At 38.9% G+C, this 18,041-nt stretch overlaps 2 protein-coding genes across 2 annotated transcripts; both read left to right on the forward strand.

Moving 5' to 3' along the window:
• Window positions 1-1,623: 1,623 nt before the first annotated feature.
• On the forward strand, window positions 1,624-2,137 carry LOC125197104 (protein GLUTAMINE DUMPER 1-like). Its single transcript, XM_048095807.1, has one exon. It carries the CDS (start codon window positions 1,651-1,653, stop codon window positions 2,050-2,052), a length of 402 nt encoding a protein of 133 aa, XP_047951764.1. The 5' UTR covers window positions 1,624-1,650; the 3' UTR covers window positions 2,053-2,137.
• A 6,976-nt stretch (window positions 2,138-9,113) lies between these two features.
• On the forward strand, window positions 9,114-10,704 carry LOC125191884 (PTI1-like tyrosine-protein kinase At3g15890). Its single transcript, XM_048089312.1, has 4 exons — window positions 9,114-9,178; window positions 9,250-9,406; window positions 9,544-9,806; window positions 10,029-10,704. Exons 1-4 carry the CDS (start codon window positions 9,132-9,134, stop codon window positions 10,702-10,704), a joined length of 1,143 nt encoding a protein of 380 aa, XP_047945269.1. The 5' UTR covers window positions 9,114-9,131.
• The last annotated feature ends 7,337 nt before the right edge of the window (window positions 10,705-18,041 follow it).

Genomic DNA, 18,041 nt, shown 5'->3' on the forward strand with positions numbered 1-18,041 from the left:
AATTTATTCGACGAAATGAAGGGAGATCCTATGCAACATTAATTGGTTGAAGAGGTAGGGTAAAAGTAATCTACATGGTGAGGGAATTGCGTCTTAATTTCAGCCTTGTAAAATAATGACTCATCCAACTTTACCCATTAAAAGATTAATTGTGCCTTGCAGTATCAAACTTTTTATATAAAAAGATACTAATTCGTTTGAATATGCATGCATCTAATTGGAAGGTGCTTAATAGAGAAATGTAAATTGATCCAATCGCAAAACGAACTATGATATGCGTACATATTGTTTGTGGTCGAAATTGAAATAGATGTCTACATCTTACAAGATACTAATAAAATATTGGAATATGGAGTAGTTCATTTATCGATATTATTTTATTGAAATCAGATGTGATAAGCTCGTTTTAAGAAAAATAATTCGAACTAATTATAGTATTTCCTTTAATACGAATATAGTACTCCTTCCTTCAGTCCCCAATTTACACGAACATACTTTTTTTTATTCGTTTATTCCTAATTAAATACTAATACCTATTTTTGGTAATGAATCTCAAATTCTATTAACTTATTCAACTCGCATTTTATTATAAAGTTTATATATTAAAATAGGACTCAAATGTCACTAACTTTTTCCACACACTTTCCACTATAAATTTTAAAACCCGTGCCAAATTAGATGATGCTAATTAATAGGTGACAGATGGAGTAATTATTTTATAAAATTATTATAATTAGTCAACTCCAAATAAGACATAACTTGAACGCAATATATTAAGAAATATCAAAATGGCAATCCTATTTGGTGTGACTCCGTATCAATAATTTTAACAAGTAGTAATAGTATATATTGCCATAATTCTAACTAAATATACTATAAACTATAGGGAGATGATCAAAACAAGAATGCATTTAAATTCAGAAATGTATCCCAAATCTTGGTCTTAGGATTAGATGATCTAATGGTCAATAATTAACCAAAAATACGGAAGGTCATAATTAAGCTGTTTTGGGTCATATTATAATATTTGGATTTAATATCATGTTAAGATCTTTTTAGGTCATGCTTTGTTAGCATGACCCAAAAATAAACTAACTATGACCTAAAAATGCCCTACGTATGACTTTGTTCCGCGTTTCCGTATTTTGATCTAGTTTTCATAGATCAAAACCCATAAACTGTATATGGAAATACTCTAAATTTATCAATATAAATGAGTGCATATGTAAAAATTAAAGACCAATTGAGTAGTCGTTAAAATAGTTAATTGTTTTGTTTGCGTAATATTTTTCATTTGTGAAAAGCATGATATAGTTTCTCCAAATTATAAACTATGAGACAATTGAACAAATTATCAAAATTATATAAATGACCATTTTATAAAGTTATGCAGTGAAAAACTAAAATTTGACCAATCTTTTTTCTTTTCTTTTTTTTTTTTCAGTTTAAGTATTTCTTTGATATAGTAGCCTAATTTTATTTTATGACAACATAATTCCCACAAATAAAAAAATAAACGTAAATTCCAGCTGGGTCGAAAATCCAATCCACCTTCTCTTATTACCATAATTCCCTCTATAAATTCCCTTCCCTCACATCTCTTCTTCCTCAACACCACATCAACAAAACCTCAATCAAACCCTTATACACATGGCGGGTTTTGATGCATCATCAGCAGCAGCAGCGCCGTCGCCAGTTCCGCGGTCGCCGTGGCACTCGCCGGTGCCGTACCTGTTCGGCGGGCTTGCGGCGATGCTGGGGCTCATCGCTTTCGCTCTCTTGATCCTCGCCTGCTCCTACTGGAAGCTCTCCGAAGACGGCGAGAGGGACCTCGAGGCCGACGGAGAACGAGACGGAGCTTCTAAGGCGGCGCCGCCGGTGATGGAGGAGAAGTTTCTGGTGATCATGGCCGGCCAGGAAAAGCCCACTTTCCTCGCCACTCCCATGTCCAGTAGAACGTCGTCGTTTAGTAGCAAGAGTACTACTAGTACTTTAACCTCTCAAAATAGTACCCTCTCTGAAGATTTTGAACATCAAAACATCCAAAATTAGAATTTTGGTTCTTTTAGAATATGGTAGAATTACAAGTATTTTTGTTATGAATTTTGCGGGAATGTAAATAATTTTTGGACGATAATTCTCTCTCTCCCTATCAGTGTTAAATTATTCTACTTTTTGCAACTGTTTGCACAGGGGAATTAAGTACAGAAATTGGAGGACTGAAAATGAACGTGAAATCAGAAAAAGCTCCTGTGAATGAATTTAGATGCAGCAGAGAAATACGTATGATTTCCATAAATTTTAAGCTGTTTATTGAGGTGGGAAATAAAACCATACTCAGTTGCTCTGGTAGAATTAAATTTAGTCAGAGCAAAAAAAATGAGGAGAATTGGTATAGTGAAAGTGGTTGTGGTGTTGACGTGCCACGTGGAAACACACGTGGACGTAGTTCACCTGTCGCGGCGAGCGGAAGCCTGAATGTTGCAATAGGTATTCATGCAGTTGAAGCATTTATGGTGTGTAACTATATATGTTAATTAACACATTATTACTTGAAATGATTGCATGACATATTTACTACCTAGTGATCATAATTTGCTCGATACTCTTATGAATTGAATATAAGTGTTTTTTTTTTATTTTAAAAAAGGTACAGTATCAATTCCGTTACACAGTAAAAATGAAATCATATGAATCCATATATGGATTCATGCTATACACAATATATATTTATGATAAAGATTGTGAAACTATATACTTACCGTGTGACTGATCAAAATCAAACTGGATTCAAATTTATATAGTACAATAAATATATATATATGTGATTATAATATGAATTTGGACCCGAATTTTCACCAATCTAACACTACATTTCACACTAATTAATACACAATTCATTCATATTTATGTTATGCAAGAATATACTTCGTCGTCAAGCATGGAAATTGGGGAGACTAGTGTTAGTGAGGTACACAAAAGCGTGCATATTGTTGTGTTGTTGAGTGGACTACATCAATTTGGGCTCTTCATCTTAAAATCATTAATTGTGGGAAAAGTATGTGTGCGTATGTATAATGTATAGATATTACTATATTAGTATGTGTTTGCGTGTTTGTTGGAAACTAGTCGAATTGGTGTGGGGTTAATTAATTAATCACTGAAAGGGGTAAAATAGGGTATTTTTATGAGGATTACAAATTAGATACAGTGAATATATATATAGTTCTTTTTCGTTTTACAACTTGTAATAGAATTATATTTGCTGACATCAAAGGAATGAATGTACAATCATAAAAAGTCATTTAGTGGAAAATATGACTCATTTCATTAGAGAGAATATTTTTTTTCTGAAAAACAGATATAGTCTAATTGTGATAGACGATCCAAAATGAATAAACAAGACTATTTTTTAGACGAATTAGTGCTATGATGACCAGCTAGCCTTGATACTAAAAACCATGACAGTTCTAATATTATTATTTATGATACGTATTGTGTTCGTAACTAACCTTTTAATATTGCGAGCAACATTAAAGAAAAGGAAAAAAGATGCGGCAGTGTGAAAATGTTTGGTGAGGATGAATGTAGAACAGTACAGTATAAATTTAATATCTACGAGGATTTATGGAGAAAAAGAAATAGGAAGGAATGACAAGTGCATGAGGATGCTATCTTGCTTTTCTCCAACGCCTAAATGCCTTCCCTTTTGTCCAATCCCTTATTTATGCAGATTCTGCTCTCTACTGTTTTTCCTTCTTTTGTTTGTTTATTTCAGTCTTACACAAGTGACTGCATGCCTTCACATTTCAGCAGCTGGCATCACATTCTCACCTTATACTCACGTTTTTAAGTTTTTGTTAATTTACCATATCAACACAATTTGTGTCCGAAGGAATTTAATAAAACCAGCTATACAACTTGTCTATATGCATGTAAATGTCACTCCCTTTGTCCGCGATTTAAAGTCTCATTTTGGGATGTTCGTGATTTGAAGTCCCATTTTTTTTTTTTTTTTTTCTGTTTTACGTAAATGGACCCACCATTTAACTAACTCATTACACTCACGTTCTATTATAAACAAAATATATAAATTGAAGCTTACATGCCACTAACTCATTTTCCTATTTTTCTTTACAAAGTGTCAAATACTTTATTAAAATTAGTGTTGAATCAAAATAAGACCATAAATGGCGAGCGGACAAAATAACATTTAGGATGGTTGAAGAGCTAATTCGCTTGGACTCAGGGACGGATCTATAGTATTGTGAGAAGGGGCAAATGCCCCACCTCATTTTTCTAGTAGCGAGTAAATATATATTATAATACTTAAATATATGGAGTAACATATTCAACTAATTTTCCCCCTTGTTTAGAAAAAATATTTTCTTACTTGCCCCACTCCTGACATACACACGAAGGCTTACCCTCCTTTGAGATAATATATTATATCATTTTAATGTATATATTTTATTTTTATATTTATTTATTTATATATTAATATTTTTGCCCGTACTATTATAATTTCCTGTCCCCGTTTGCTAAGCTACTGATTTAAAAATGTGTGAGAGATTGAACTAAGTTCAAAATACGTATCGAATAAGTGGATTTAGGATGGTTGAAGAACTAATTCGCTTGGACTAAGCAATGTTTGCTGAACTAAAGTTGTCAAATGTGTTGGGCCAGGCTTGGCCAGGCCCACTAGGTAAGTGGGCTCGAATTAGCTGAGTTGCACATTTTTTTAATGCGTTTTAAAATTTCTCATATACTTTTTCCATCTCCTCGGCATTTAAAATTGGTATTAGAAGCACCAAAAAGGATTTTAATTTGTCATAATTCTTAATCATGAGAAATTTGATACAAACTCAAAGTTCATTTATTTTTTCACTACATTCAAAGTTCATTTTCACTACATTCAAAGTTGAAGGAGGAAATATCGCATCCACGGTAAGAATAGGTCAGTCATAGGCCAGCCACTCTCTCTCCCTGCTACGTTAGCAGCACTAAAAATCCATTTGCAACGTCAGCATTTTCTCAAATAGGCCAGCCATAGGCCAGCCGAAAAAAAAATAATTCAAAAACAACTACATTTACGGAATAAATTTACGATTAAATTACGGAATTAAATTTACGAGACATATATGGGAAAATCCATTCATTTCATTAAAAAAAAAGGTACATAGATAAAAAAAATACATGTTTTTTTTTAAAAAAAAAGGGCTTCCACACACGAGCCCCGCCACTCTCTACTCCTCGTCGTTGCCGCCGCCATCCTCGCCGCCGCCACCCGGGGTATCGAGCCCACGTCTGAACCCCCCACCAGTGCCCTCGAGGCATCCAAATCCACCCGCATGTTCTCGAGCATCGAGTAGAGAAACCTCTTCTCCGTGGGGTCGGTTGCGGCCTTCCACTCTTGGAAGACCGCGAACATCCGTTCCTCCGTTTTTGCACGCGAGAATAAGGTGTACGCGCGTGGGGGGGGGGGGGTGCCGAGATGACCTCCTGGGGCGATAGGGGGGATCCTCCCCTCGCTGCCCGTTGCGCCCGCTTTTGGCCAACCGGGCGAGGGCGACGAGTAGAGGATGGAGGGGACGGAAACTCCTCGGCATCCGGGGGAGGTCGTGGGATCCGCCGCTGCATTGTAGTCGCCGGAATAGTTCGGCCTCTGCTTCTTCGGCCACCCGGCGTCGCGCCCCGCCGGAACTTCTCGGAGTCCTTCGGCAACACATAGCATTCCCAGAAGGTGAAGTCCTTATACTTCCACGGCAAGGGGAACGCGACTCTCCGCTATCTTCCGGGAGTCCTCCTCATTTTACCCACTAGTCGGCTGGCGGAGGGCGTTGGCGTACAACCCCGAAAATCGGCTGACCGCGGCCCTGATCCGTTCCCACCCCTTCCGGCACTCCTCCCCGTTGCTGTAGTCCTTCCCGTGCGGGCGGTTTCTCATGTAGGCTGCTTTAATCTTCGGCCACATGTTGACGACCCGCTGGTTGTTCGCAACCAGCGGATCGTCGCAGACCGACAACCACGCCTTGGCCACGCCGGCGTACTCATCCTCCGTCCACTTCCTCCGCGTGGGAGTGTCGTGATCAGCGGGCTGCGACGACTCGCCGACCATCTTGCCCTTCCCCTTGCCCTTCTTCTTCTTCGGCGCGGCCCGACCCGCTGGAAACGGGAGTGTCCGGCTCCCCGAGATCGATCCCCATCTCATGCAATGACAAAAGGTCATCGCCGATGAACTGCGTCTCCACTTCAGGGTCGACGTGTGAGACGAAGCCGTCAAAAAATCAAGAGAGGGACGATAGACCGTGTCCCCCCCTCCCCCCCCCTAGTGGCCCCTGCATCCCGGGATGCATCCTCCCTGCCACATCATCCCCATCATCTGCTGCTGCATCTGGGGCATACCTCCCCACCCCGGCGCTGACTGCCCGCCGCTCGCCTTCACCCCGTCCGGCATCCCCCCAGTTCGTCCCTGCATCCCGCCCGGCGCTCCAGCCATCATCTCCATCAACTGTTGCCAAGGGACGTTAAACCACAGGGCCCATCTGCCCGCCCATCTGGCCCCATCCAGATCCCACGGGTACCGTGGGAGTATGAGAACCGCTCGTCGCTGGACAAGACTCGTTGTTGTTGTCCATCGCTCGATGTTGCTCTTGTACAGAAATTTAGAGAGAGAGAAAACTCGTTAAAATAAGTGGTGCAAATGAAAATGAAACTAAAATCGCGTATATATAGGTTTTCAAAAAAAAAAAATTCAAAAAAAAAAAAATTGGCGCTGGCCGATCGGCACGCCACAATGGCGGCCAGCGCACGCGAATCGGCTAGCCCACGCCGATTTTCTCGCCGATTCTCGGCTAGCCGGTTATAATGGTTCGGCTAGTCGACCGGCTAGCGACGCGAATCGGCTAGCCGCTATTGTGGATGCTCTTAGGTTGACTGAAATATGGGAAATTCCTTTTGGTGCATCCACTCTGCAACACGTCATATATAAAAGCCATGTCATCATTACTCGGAACACATGCAATGGAAAAACGGACGCATGCACTGTAAATTCATGACATTTTTGGTGCTACCTTTGAGGTTCGTGGAAAATACCGAAAAAATTGGAAAAGTTCATGACTTTTCCAACAATGTATCCTTCTTAAAAACCCTAGTCAAGTCAAACATTGTCAGTTAATGAAGGACACAGAGAGTAGTTAATATTCATTTCGGCTACCCCAACCTTCGTAATTAAGCAAATACTTCCTCTGTCACATTTAAGATGTCCACATTTTTCTTTTAATTTGTTCCACTCAATATGTCCCCTTTCTATATTTGAAAATAAATCTTTCTCTCCTCTCTTATCATTAAAATATTCAACTATCTTTTTTTCTCTGTTTATTTCATCTAACAACTTCTATAATCCCGTATCACTCAAAAATATAGACATCTTAAATGAGACGGATGAAGTATACGATATTACAATTGTGGAAAAGATCTAATGTGGAAATGAACGACAATAAATGTGAAGTGAGTTGTCAATATGCGTCCACCACAATGTCACATCCCCGACATCATGTGGATTGACCTAGACGTTTTCAGTGTTATGTTAGCCTTCTTTTATACGTCAATCTGTTTCGTGTTAATAGAGTTATTTTTTTATTTAAAAAATTTTAACATAATTGAGTCATTTTTATTTTTGGCCAAATGTAATCTTTCTTCTTACTTTTTTTTCTCATCAACTTTCTTACTTTATTCACCATTTAACACTATTTTTAAACTCAGTGCAAAAAAAATATGTCTCTATTAACGTGGAACGAGGAAATATTATGCAATTAATTTAATACTTCCTCCATCTCCTAATATGTGTCTCATTTTGATTCAACACGAGTTTTAAGAATTGTAATAGAAAGTGGATTGATAAAATTAGTGAAATGAGAATCATACTTTTATAAACTTAGTTTTGTAGAAAAAATGTGACTGAAAATAAATTAGTGGAATGCATATTATCAAATTGATAAAAATAAATTGAAATAAATAATAAGATGAAGTAAAATGTAAAACTGAGACATATAATGTGGGAAATAGGTGACTTATAAACTCGTTTTTTTAATTTTCTTTTTCTAATTCTTTTGATGTCGTACAAGAGAGACGCGTCTTATAAAATTATCTTACCGTTTTCTTTATATTTTTTCTTTCTTCTTATGCGAGAAATCTTGCTCTTTTCCTTTCTTTTAGCTACATGAATAATCGTATTCATATTTCAGCTTTCAGTTGTCTTCTCCCCCAAAAGAAATATAGAAAATATAGTCTCTCTTTTAATATGTTGACTTATTATCCCGAAATTACTCGTCAATTATATGGTTTCCAGCAAATATATATACGGTCCAAAATCGTACATGAAGCCAAATGTCGTAGTTATGGCAATTCAATTCGTGTATTATTAGTTCCATGGAGTTGACAACATATAGCAAACAGGCTTGTGACTGAGTATTTTATAATTCCATCCAGTTGTGGAGTACTGTATTTTTTATAAAAATATATATTTTTATTTTATACACAAAGTGAACTAATATAATTAAGAATTCATATATAGTATCTTTAATCTTATCTTTGTTATTTATTTTTATGATAGTTTAATTAGGACTTAATCGCACCTCCACCACTCTGATTAACGATTTGTTGCCCAATACAAACAATATCGTGAAGGAATTATGCGCATCAAGATTAGCACATGAATGCATGCATGTTGCACAATACATTACTGCAAAAGATCATCCAACTCGTAGAAAATGACATATAAATGTAGTTACTGCAAAAGATCATTAAGATTCCTTAGTCTTTGGTAAATATATGCAATAATTATAAGTATAAGTATAACATAATATTGCAGTCCAACAGTTTTGGCTTAACTTGAAATAAAAAGAGAAAATATTGACAACTTAGACTATGTCAATAATTAGAAGTGAGTTTGATACAAAACTAAAACACTATTAAATATAATCAATTAATTTAACACAGGGGCAGCCGGCTAGGACGGCAGTGCCACAATTGACAAAGACACACTTTTTCCAACTAAAATTCTTTAAAAACATCTTCATAGATTGATTCTCCAATCCAAAAATCAAATTAAGTGCGTCTCTCATCAAGCCATGGGATCATCCGTCAGTTGCTGCGGTAATGATAAAGTTGAAGAAGGGTAGGCATTCTTAATTACTTACCATAATTTTAATAACCAAAATAATTGATATTTTATTTTTTTTCATGTAGTTTGACGTTGGGAGGAGGAGGCGAGAACGTCAATCAATGGAGAATTTTCACCTACAAGGAGCTGCATACGGCCACCAACGGCTTCAGCGACGACTACAAGCTTGGCGAAGGCGGTTTTGGGAGTGTTTATTGGGGCCGAACCTCCGATGGCCTTCAGGTATTTGAATTAAGTTGAATTTTAGGGAAGATGACTCATTTATATTTGAAATTCTACAAGCAAAAATGTTATTTATCTTCCTTACCAAACCTGCACTAAATTATTGGGGAGACGGATAGTGACATTTTTAAGTGTAGATTGCGGTGAAGAAGTTGAAGTCGATGAATTCCAAGGCGGAGATGGAGTTTGCGGTGGAGGTGGAGGTGCTGGGAAGAGTGAGGCACAAGAATCTGCTAGGGCTCAGAGGGTATTGCGCGGGAAACGACCAGCGCCTCATCGTCTATGACTACATGCCTAATCTTAGCTTGCTCTCACATTTACACGGCCAGTTCGCCGGTGAAGTCCAGCTTGATTGGAAAAAGAGAATGAAAGTCGCAATGGGGTCGGCCGAGGGCATATTGTATTACTCTCCATCCATTCTCTCATTTGTTTCAATTCAATAGACTAGTCATTGAAAAAATTTAATATGTTATCAAAATTAGGACGAACTAAAATGGAAAAATGTGACTAACAAAGTATTATTATATCTTGAAAAAATCTGATAGAAAAGTAATTGAAAAGATCTAATATGTGGTCAAAATTAAGACGAACTAAAATGAAAAAATGTGACTGCCGGTAACAGGTACCTGCACCATGAAGTGACGCCGCACATAATCCACAGAGACATAAAGGCGAGCAACGTGCTGCTGGATTCGAACTTCGACCCGCTGGTGGCCGATTTTGGGTTCGCGAAACTGATACCCGAGGGGGTGAGCCACATGACGACGCGGGTGAAGGGGACGCTAGGTTACCTGGCGCCAGAGTACGCCATGTGGGGGAAAGTGTCGGAGAGCTGCGATGTGTACAGTTTCGGAATCCTTCTACTGGAGATCGTGACCGGGAGGAAGCCAATCCAGAAGCTTCCGGGCGGCGTCAAGCGGACCATCACCGAGTGGGCCGAGCCGCACATAAGCAAAGGCCAGTTTAAGGATCTTGCGGACCCGAAGCTACGTGGGAATTTCGACGAGAGGCAGCTCATTCAGGCGATTAATGTGGCGGCGCTGTGCGTGCAGAGTGAGCCGGAGAAGCGGCCGACGATGAAGGAGGTGGTGCATCTCCTGAGTACCGCGGCGCCTGTGGCTGCGCGGATCAAGAGCGTTAAGTATTCTGATGATTTGATGGCTCGTGATCAGGATGATGAAGATGATGGTGATGGGAGGAATGGATATGAGGATGAGAGCAGCGTCTACGGCGTTTTCGGGGCGTTGGAGGCGCAGAAGATGGAGGCTCCCTTCCGGCGCTACGGGGAGAGGCGATGAGACTCATTTGATTGTGGAGGCACTGTTAATTAATGTCTTTTTATTTGATTGTTTTTGGTTCGTGACTCATTTCTGTTGATCAGCTACGCAACTCAACGCGTATATAGTAGTGACATCTTAATTTAATTTTGAGCACACAACTTTTTACTTCCAGTTATAGTCCAATATTTGACTCAATACGAGTTATATGAAATTGTTAGGCCTTGTGAAGACAAATGGAAAAATGAGTTAATGGAATGAGGGTTGTGGGCCTGTTAAGGGTATAGTTCCCTTAACGTACACCGGCAGCAACGAACAAAAAACAGCGATAGAACTCGGACATCATAGACTCTCCCCGTCGATCAATCCAAAAATTTAGGGTTGCAAATAAAATAAAGATGACATAAAGTAGGTAAATTATGTTATTTCTTGAGAGAAAAATAATAACACAACCCCTATTTATATTTTAAGGACCTTAGATGATTCGACTCTCTTACTCGGGAGATAATCACCAAGAAAATCCAGAAAGAATCTTATTGGGCTTGACTAGATAGTTTAATGTAACATCCGGTTCAACAATAATTAAAATTATTAGCAAACTGAGGTAATTAATTAATTAAATAAACTGAACTAATACGACACATAATTGCCATTATCTGTCTGGTGCTCTTGTCTGCAATCGTGGGCGCGCAGCGGCCTCAGTGTTTCAGACGCAGCTTCATCTTGCTCAATTGAATCGAACACGCGCGGTCCTTCTTCAACATCTGTCTCCTGCTCCTCCAGCAATGGGTCGGCCATCAACGTTGGGTCTAACACAATGACCGATGGGTATATTCTTGTATTAGGGTCCCACTTTTATATATTGATTTTATAACATAATGCAAGTGTAATGTTTTAGTTAAGTCATATGGTTCATCTATCTTAAATGAAAAGAAAGCAAATGAGACTTTAAATTGCGTACTTTCTAAAATAGCAAAATGTTAACTTTTTTTTTAATGGGTGTGTGTGGGGTGGGAGGGGGGGGTTGTTGTTTTGGGGGGAGGAGTATATGTTTGGAGGTAAACAAGATCATTGGATTATGAATTACTAATGAAAGTAGCACACTGTACAATATCTATATATTGGGCGTAAATTACAAATTGAAGTTAGATGAGGAAGGCGATTTTAGTCTAGGCCTCAATCATACTTGTTTGATTGGTCTTGGTTTACGTCTATCAGGTAATCCACTCATTTTGTACTGAACTCTAGTTTGGTCTAATTGAGTCCAAAACTAAAGCCCATTGACTCTAGATCCAATTACATCAATCATCGTCAATATCTTCATTCTTCATGCTTGCAGCAATAAATCAATTACCAAACAATTATTAGTAGGGTTTCTTTGCCTATTTTGTGTTGGATAAATTTGATGTTACAAGAGTTCTACATTCTTAGTTTAGTAAAGTTTCGTATATGATACTCCTTTCGTTCAATAATAAATATCACACTTTTTTTTTTTAGTTTATCCCGCAAAAAATGTCACATTTCTTTTTTTAAAGAAAACTCCTTCTCACATTAATATAAATATACCATTTCCTCACTCCACCTAACACACAAAATAATATCACCTAAAATCTGTGTCAATCCCCAATTGGCCATCTATTATGAGACGGAGGGAGTATAAAAGTTTATTCTAATTTTAAATTTGTTGTTTGATAAGTAAAAAACTAGCCAAAATTTGAATTTGACATTGGCTTTAACTTTTATGTGAATATATTTTTTTATAAAAATTTACGATACTTTCTCCGTCTCCAAAAAATTGACAAATGTGTAGGATTATTATTTGTTGAAACACTTTCCATATTTAGACTTTGTCTAATATTGGGGGATGACAAAAATGGTAAAACTAGTCTATTTTTTGGGGACGAATTATTATCTAACTTTATTTATGTAACGACCCGCCCTTCTAGGGTATAATAAATACGTCGATCGTTAACTAGGCAGACTTAAATGCAGCAGAGATCATAGGCTAGGGTTTCATTAAAAAGGGATTTGACCAAAATATTTAATGAACAATTAAGTAAAAGAAGAATAATTCCTTAGCAACGAGATTCAATGAAAAAGGGCTATCACAATTAGCATTCCCACAATGACAAGGTTTCAAAATAACCCCGACTGTAGCATGTCTCAATAATCCAACGAAATAAAATAGTTCAAACTCAACCAAACAATCATAAGTTTCATGTTTCAGCGGAAGCAACCAAGAGAAGGGTGAAGCTATGTATGAAGACACAACTACACTCAAAGTTTCAAACTGATCATATTATTATTTTCTCCTTTGCTCGACACCGTCAACCGCTCGTCGCCACTCAACCTGCACATAGGGAAAACACATGCAGGGCTGAGTACTATAAACATACTCAGTGGACTCATGCCGAAAACAGTTTTATCACAAATATAGTTATCACATGCCATTTCCAAGTGCCCATCGGGGTTTTATCTTTAGAAAGGCCCGAGGCACCACAATATATATCATTTATCCAAAATCACGGTCGCGCAACTATTTTTCACATCGGCGTTTACCATATCCTCATTCTACATGACAAGGAATGCGGCCGCAATCCAGGTCACTAGACCGGCCGACCCGTACGCCAGCACTCGGTCTAACATTGGTGTACACTAATCCAAGTAGAGTTTGTGGCTCTACGAGGATCCGAATTCGATTAAATCAATAGTGGCATAGCCACAAGGGATAGGCACGACAAAACAAATCAAGGCATGATAACACATATCTCATTCTCATCAATAAATATTTAGGATGATGTCCTTATTTTAAAAGAAAAGCCCACCTCGGCGGCTTAGCTCGCAAATATACTCTTCTCCTTGCTATCACGCTGGGAGCGCGAATTATCACCTTTAAATTTATGTGTATCACAAATCAGTTTCGAACATGGATTCAAAAATCATGCATGTTCCCACGTTTCCCTTTCCCATTAATTTGTTTTAATATCACCGTTCAAAATCAATATCAAATTATCATATCACTTTTATTCGCACAACAACTCCAGATCTATCATCAAAACGTGTCACGCATGAGTGTTTCACAACACACATCACACGCACGCACCTCGAGACACACACACATACACACGATCCACTCACACACACATATGCATCTCATTCATCAATTGGTTTCCCTTTTTCACTCGATCTATATGCATGAGGGTTCAAGAACACCGATTAATCGGTTAGATGAGAAAAGATTAATATAAAAGTACCTTTTCTTGATAGAACGAACGGTAGAACAAAGTAATAGCCTTGATTCTTCAACAATTCTTGAATTTCAACTTCAATTCTTGGTAAAGAATGAAGAGATCTTGAATAAAATAGAAAACAAGTTGAAGAAGAAGTGGAAGAAGTGGGGAACGTGTTTTTCAAGAGAGAGGGGGCGTGAATTATGATTTCTAGGGTGCAAGATATAATATCTTTAATTAAATAAATTAAAGATTTAAGAAGATTTGGGGAGATTTGATAGTAGAAGTTGGCGTGAATTAGGGGAGAAATAAGGGGAATTCGAATTCTAGGCTATTTAATTAGCCTATGATTTTATTTGGATATTTTACGGAGTAGAATAAAATATCACGGAGCAGAATAAAAATAATAAATCCTCCCAAATAAAATAGGAAGTGGCGGTTTTTATTCCTCTCCCACAAGGAATTTAAATTCAAATCCTAATTTTAATAGGATATGGCAAGATCTTCTTAGATATGGTAAGATATGCTAGATTATTTATATTTATTCATGGAAGAGAATAAATAAGGGATCAAATAATATATAAATAATTCCTTCTTCCCTAAAATATGAGATTTTTGAAAATCTCTATGTTGTAGGGTGGGTTTCGAAAATTCCATGGTGGAATTAAAGAATAATTGGACTTTGGATTTAATTCGGATAATTATCCCAAGCAATAATTAAATCCAAGAAAAATAGGATTCCTTCTCCAATAATTATAGGGGTCGAAAATTCCAAATAAAAGTGTAGGATATTTATGAAAATCCTATTTAATCTCACTCATCCCTTGGGAAAATAATTCACTACAACATATTCCACCCCACATCAAATATTCACAATCATTTCGCAAAATCAACAATTTTCACTTCCACCTCTTTTTCTCAACACATTGACCTTTCAACGGTCACATCATATTTTCCACATCTTTGACTTTTCAACAGCCACGTCATATATTTGACTATTCAAATAAATCTCAACTCCAAAACGCAATTAGGTCACAAAGAAATCATGCAATTAATTCACTCATCAATTATTCCACATACCATAGCATTAAAGGCATTTAATTTGACATTGCATTTAACTTTTATGTTAATATTTTTTTATTAAAATTTACATATATACTTCATCCGTCTGCCATTAGAAGTCTTATACCAATACTAATATTTTCTTTTGCAAGGAACTAGCCAGGTCACCTAGTGCGGAGACCTGTTCCACTACCAACCTACAATGCAGAAGTCTTTAACTTGTTTATTTAATGCATGAAATATAATTAAATAAACCGCATATTAATGCTATTAATCTCAAATTAGGGTAATTTTTCGTATACATGCGTTTGAGCAACTATACTAGCACATGTACACTAGAAACAACTTTTAGTAAATAAACTCCAACACTACCGTGATCAATATTGACTTGTCTTCTAAGAGCATCCGCAATGGTACATAGGCCAGCAATAGGCTAACCATTCTCTCCCCTGCCACGTCAGCAACACTAAAAAATCCACCTGCCACATCAGATTTAGGCCAGCCATAGGCCAGCCGCAATAAAAATAATTCAAAATATACTATATTTACGGAATTAAAATTACGATTAAATTACGGAATTAAATTTACGAGACATATACGGAAAAATTCATTAATTGCATTTAAAAAAGGTACATAGATAAAAAAAATTACATTTAAAAAGGTACATAATAAAGAAAAAAAAAACTATCGCCGTGCAATCCTCCGTGCCCACAACTCTTCAATTATATCCTTTTGGAGTTGAATATGAGCATCCACTTGGCGCATGTTGGCAAATTCCTTGAGGCGGCCGGCTTCATCGAGAGGTACCCCACGTCGTACACTAGGGGTGGCCGTTCCGTGGCTTGGACCGGCTTCATCGTCATTGACCCAACTAGTCGGTTGTACGCCTTCGTCTTCGACGATCATGTTGTGCGGATAATGCAGGCGTACATTATCTGGGAAACGCATCCGACATCCCACAAACGCGTTGGACCCTTAATTGCCGCCCATCGAGACTGGAGCACACCAAATGCGCGCTCCACGTCCTTGCGCGCCGACTCCTGTCGTTCCGCAAAGTAGGCCTTCTTTTCATCACTTGTTTGTCTGATCGTCTTCACAAAGACCGGCCACCGAGGGTATATCCCATCCGCCAAGTAGTAGCACATATCATGCCGGTTGCCGTTGGCCACAAATGAGACGGCTGGACCGACGCCCTGGCACTTCTCGTTGAAGAGGGGAGACGAGTTCAGGACGTTGAGGTCGTTGTTCGACCCGACTACCCCAAAATACGCATGCCGGATCCACAGCCGGTAATCAGCTACGGCCTCGAGGATTATCGTGAGATTCTTTGACTTGTAGCCGGTCGTGTAGGCCCCCTTCCAGGCAGTCGGACAGCTTCTTCCACTCCCAATGCATACAATCTATGTTGCCTAACATCCCGGGGAACCCATGCTTCTCCCCGTGCATCTGCATCAAATTCCGACAATCTTCGGGAGTAGGGCTTCGAAGGTGCTGCTCACCGAAAACGCTTATCACGCCCCCACAGAAATCCTTCAGACATTTCAGGGCTGTCGACTCACCGATGTGGAGGTACTCATCCCACATGTCTGCCGCGCCTCCGTAGGCCAACTGCCGATTGCCGCCGTGCACTTTTGAATAGGGGTGTGGCCGGGTCTGCCAGCCGCATCGTGCCTGAAGCGGAAACACAGATATTGACGCTCTAATGCCCCAACGATGCGCATAAACAACTCCCTGCGCATTCTAAAACGCCGCCGGAACATGTTGGCGGGAAACCGCGGGTTCTCTGAAAAGTAGTCGTCGTACAGCCGCTGATGTGCAGCTATGTGATCCCGATCAATCACTGCTCGGCGGTGGACAACTCGTGGAGGGCGAGGTATCGCCTGCTGTTCCACCCTACGCATGTACCGCTCCATCTCGCGGTTCATGTAGGCATTCATAGCCTCGTTCATCCTCCATTCGTACTCCTCAGCATCCCCACCACTACCACCACTACCACCACCGCTACCACCCGCGTTACTCATCGCGCGATGATGCTCTTGTACAGAAAGTTAGAGAGAGAGAAAACTCGTTAAAACAAGTGGTGCAAATGAAAATGAAACGAAAATCGCGTTTATATAGGTTTGAAAATAAAAAATACAAAAATCGGCGCTGGCCGATCGGGCCGCCACAATGGCGGCTAGCGCATCAGCCAGCGCCCACCAATCGGCCAACCCACGCCGATCGGCTCGCCGGTTAGCCGCTTGCCGCCTCCAATGGTTCGGCTAGCCGGTCGCTAGCCGACCATTGCGGATGCTCTAAATCCATATTACAAAATTAGGGCTCCTTGTCAATATCATTCATTTCATGTTTTTAGATATCTTATGTCCAATTAATTAATCAAACTTGCTGCTAGCTTGGCTTAATTTTTCTTACTCCAAAAAGTGTTAGACCTCAGAAACAATTATTTATTGTATTGGGATATATTTTAACTACATGAGTTTGCGTACAATAATTGCTCAGAACATCTCTTGGGAAAAATAATCTTCGACACACTAAGACATGTCAAAGATTATTTTTCCCAAGAGATGTTCTGAGCAATTATTGTCCTTTCTCGTATTGTCCTTTCTCGTATTATCCCTTCTCGTATGTCAGTTATCGCTACCTAAAATGTCATGATTAATCAGGTACAAAATACCCACGTACTAATTTCTTCGCGATCCTCTTCAGTACTTTATTAAACTCCAATGTCATTATCCAAGATGGGAATAACTTCATATTGACACTATAACCGTTCACTATGGTAAACACAGAATTTACATATTTTAAGAGGTTAGACTTAGCCAATTTTAACTGCATATCATGTGAATTACGTATGTTTTGGTCTATATTCCTAATAATGTTATGTAACGTGTTTGTTAAGTTTTCATAAGACATAGTTAAACAGAGGCAAGATCAGAAGATACGATTATTAAAGTCAAATTGATGGATGGACGCTAGTCAATGGTCCGCTGATTTTAATAGAGTCCGAGACAACGGTCCCCTAGTCAATGGTCCACTGATATTTTACCGTCTAACGGTCTGTCGAGT

The sequence above is a fragment of the Salvia hispanica genome, chromosome 6 (genome assembly GCF_023119035.1).
Source record: "Salvia hispanica cultivar TCC Black 2014 chromosome 6, UniMelb_Shisp_WGS_1.0, whole genome shotgun sequence".
NCBI lineage: Eukaryota > Viridiplantae > Streptophyta > Magnoliopsida > Lamiales > Lamiaceae > Salvia > Salvia hispanica.

Bases quoted from the DNA above. Each gene is read 5' to 3' on its own strand.
- LOC125197104 (XM_048095807.1), top strand. From the start codon at position 1,651: ATGGCGGGTTTTGATGCATCATCAGCAGCAGCAGCGCCGTCGCCAGTT.
- LOC125191884 (XM_048089312.1), top strand. From the start codon at position 9,132: ATGGGATCATCCGTCAGTTGCTGCGGTAATGATAAAGTTGAAGAAGG. The intron at 9,179-9,249 runs GTAGGCATTCTT...TTTTTCATGTAG, and splicing joins AATGATAAAGTTGAAGAAGG to TTTGACGTTGGGAGGAGGAG. The intron at 9,407-9,543 runs GTATTTGAATTA...TTTTAAGTGTAG, and splicing joins GAACCTCCGATGGCCTTCAG to ATTGCGGTGAAGAAGTTGAA.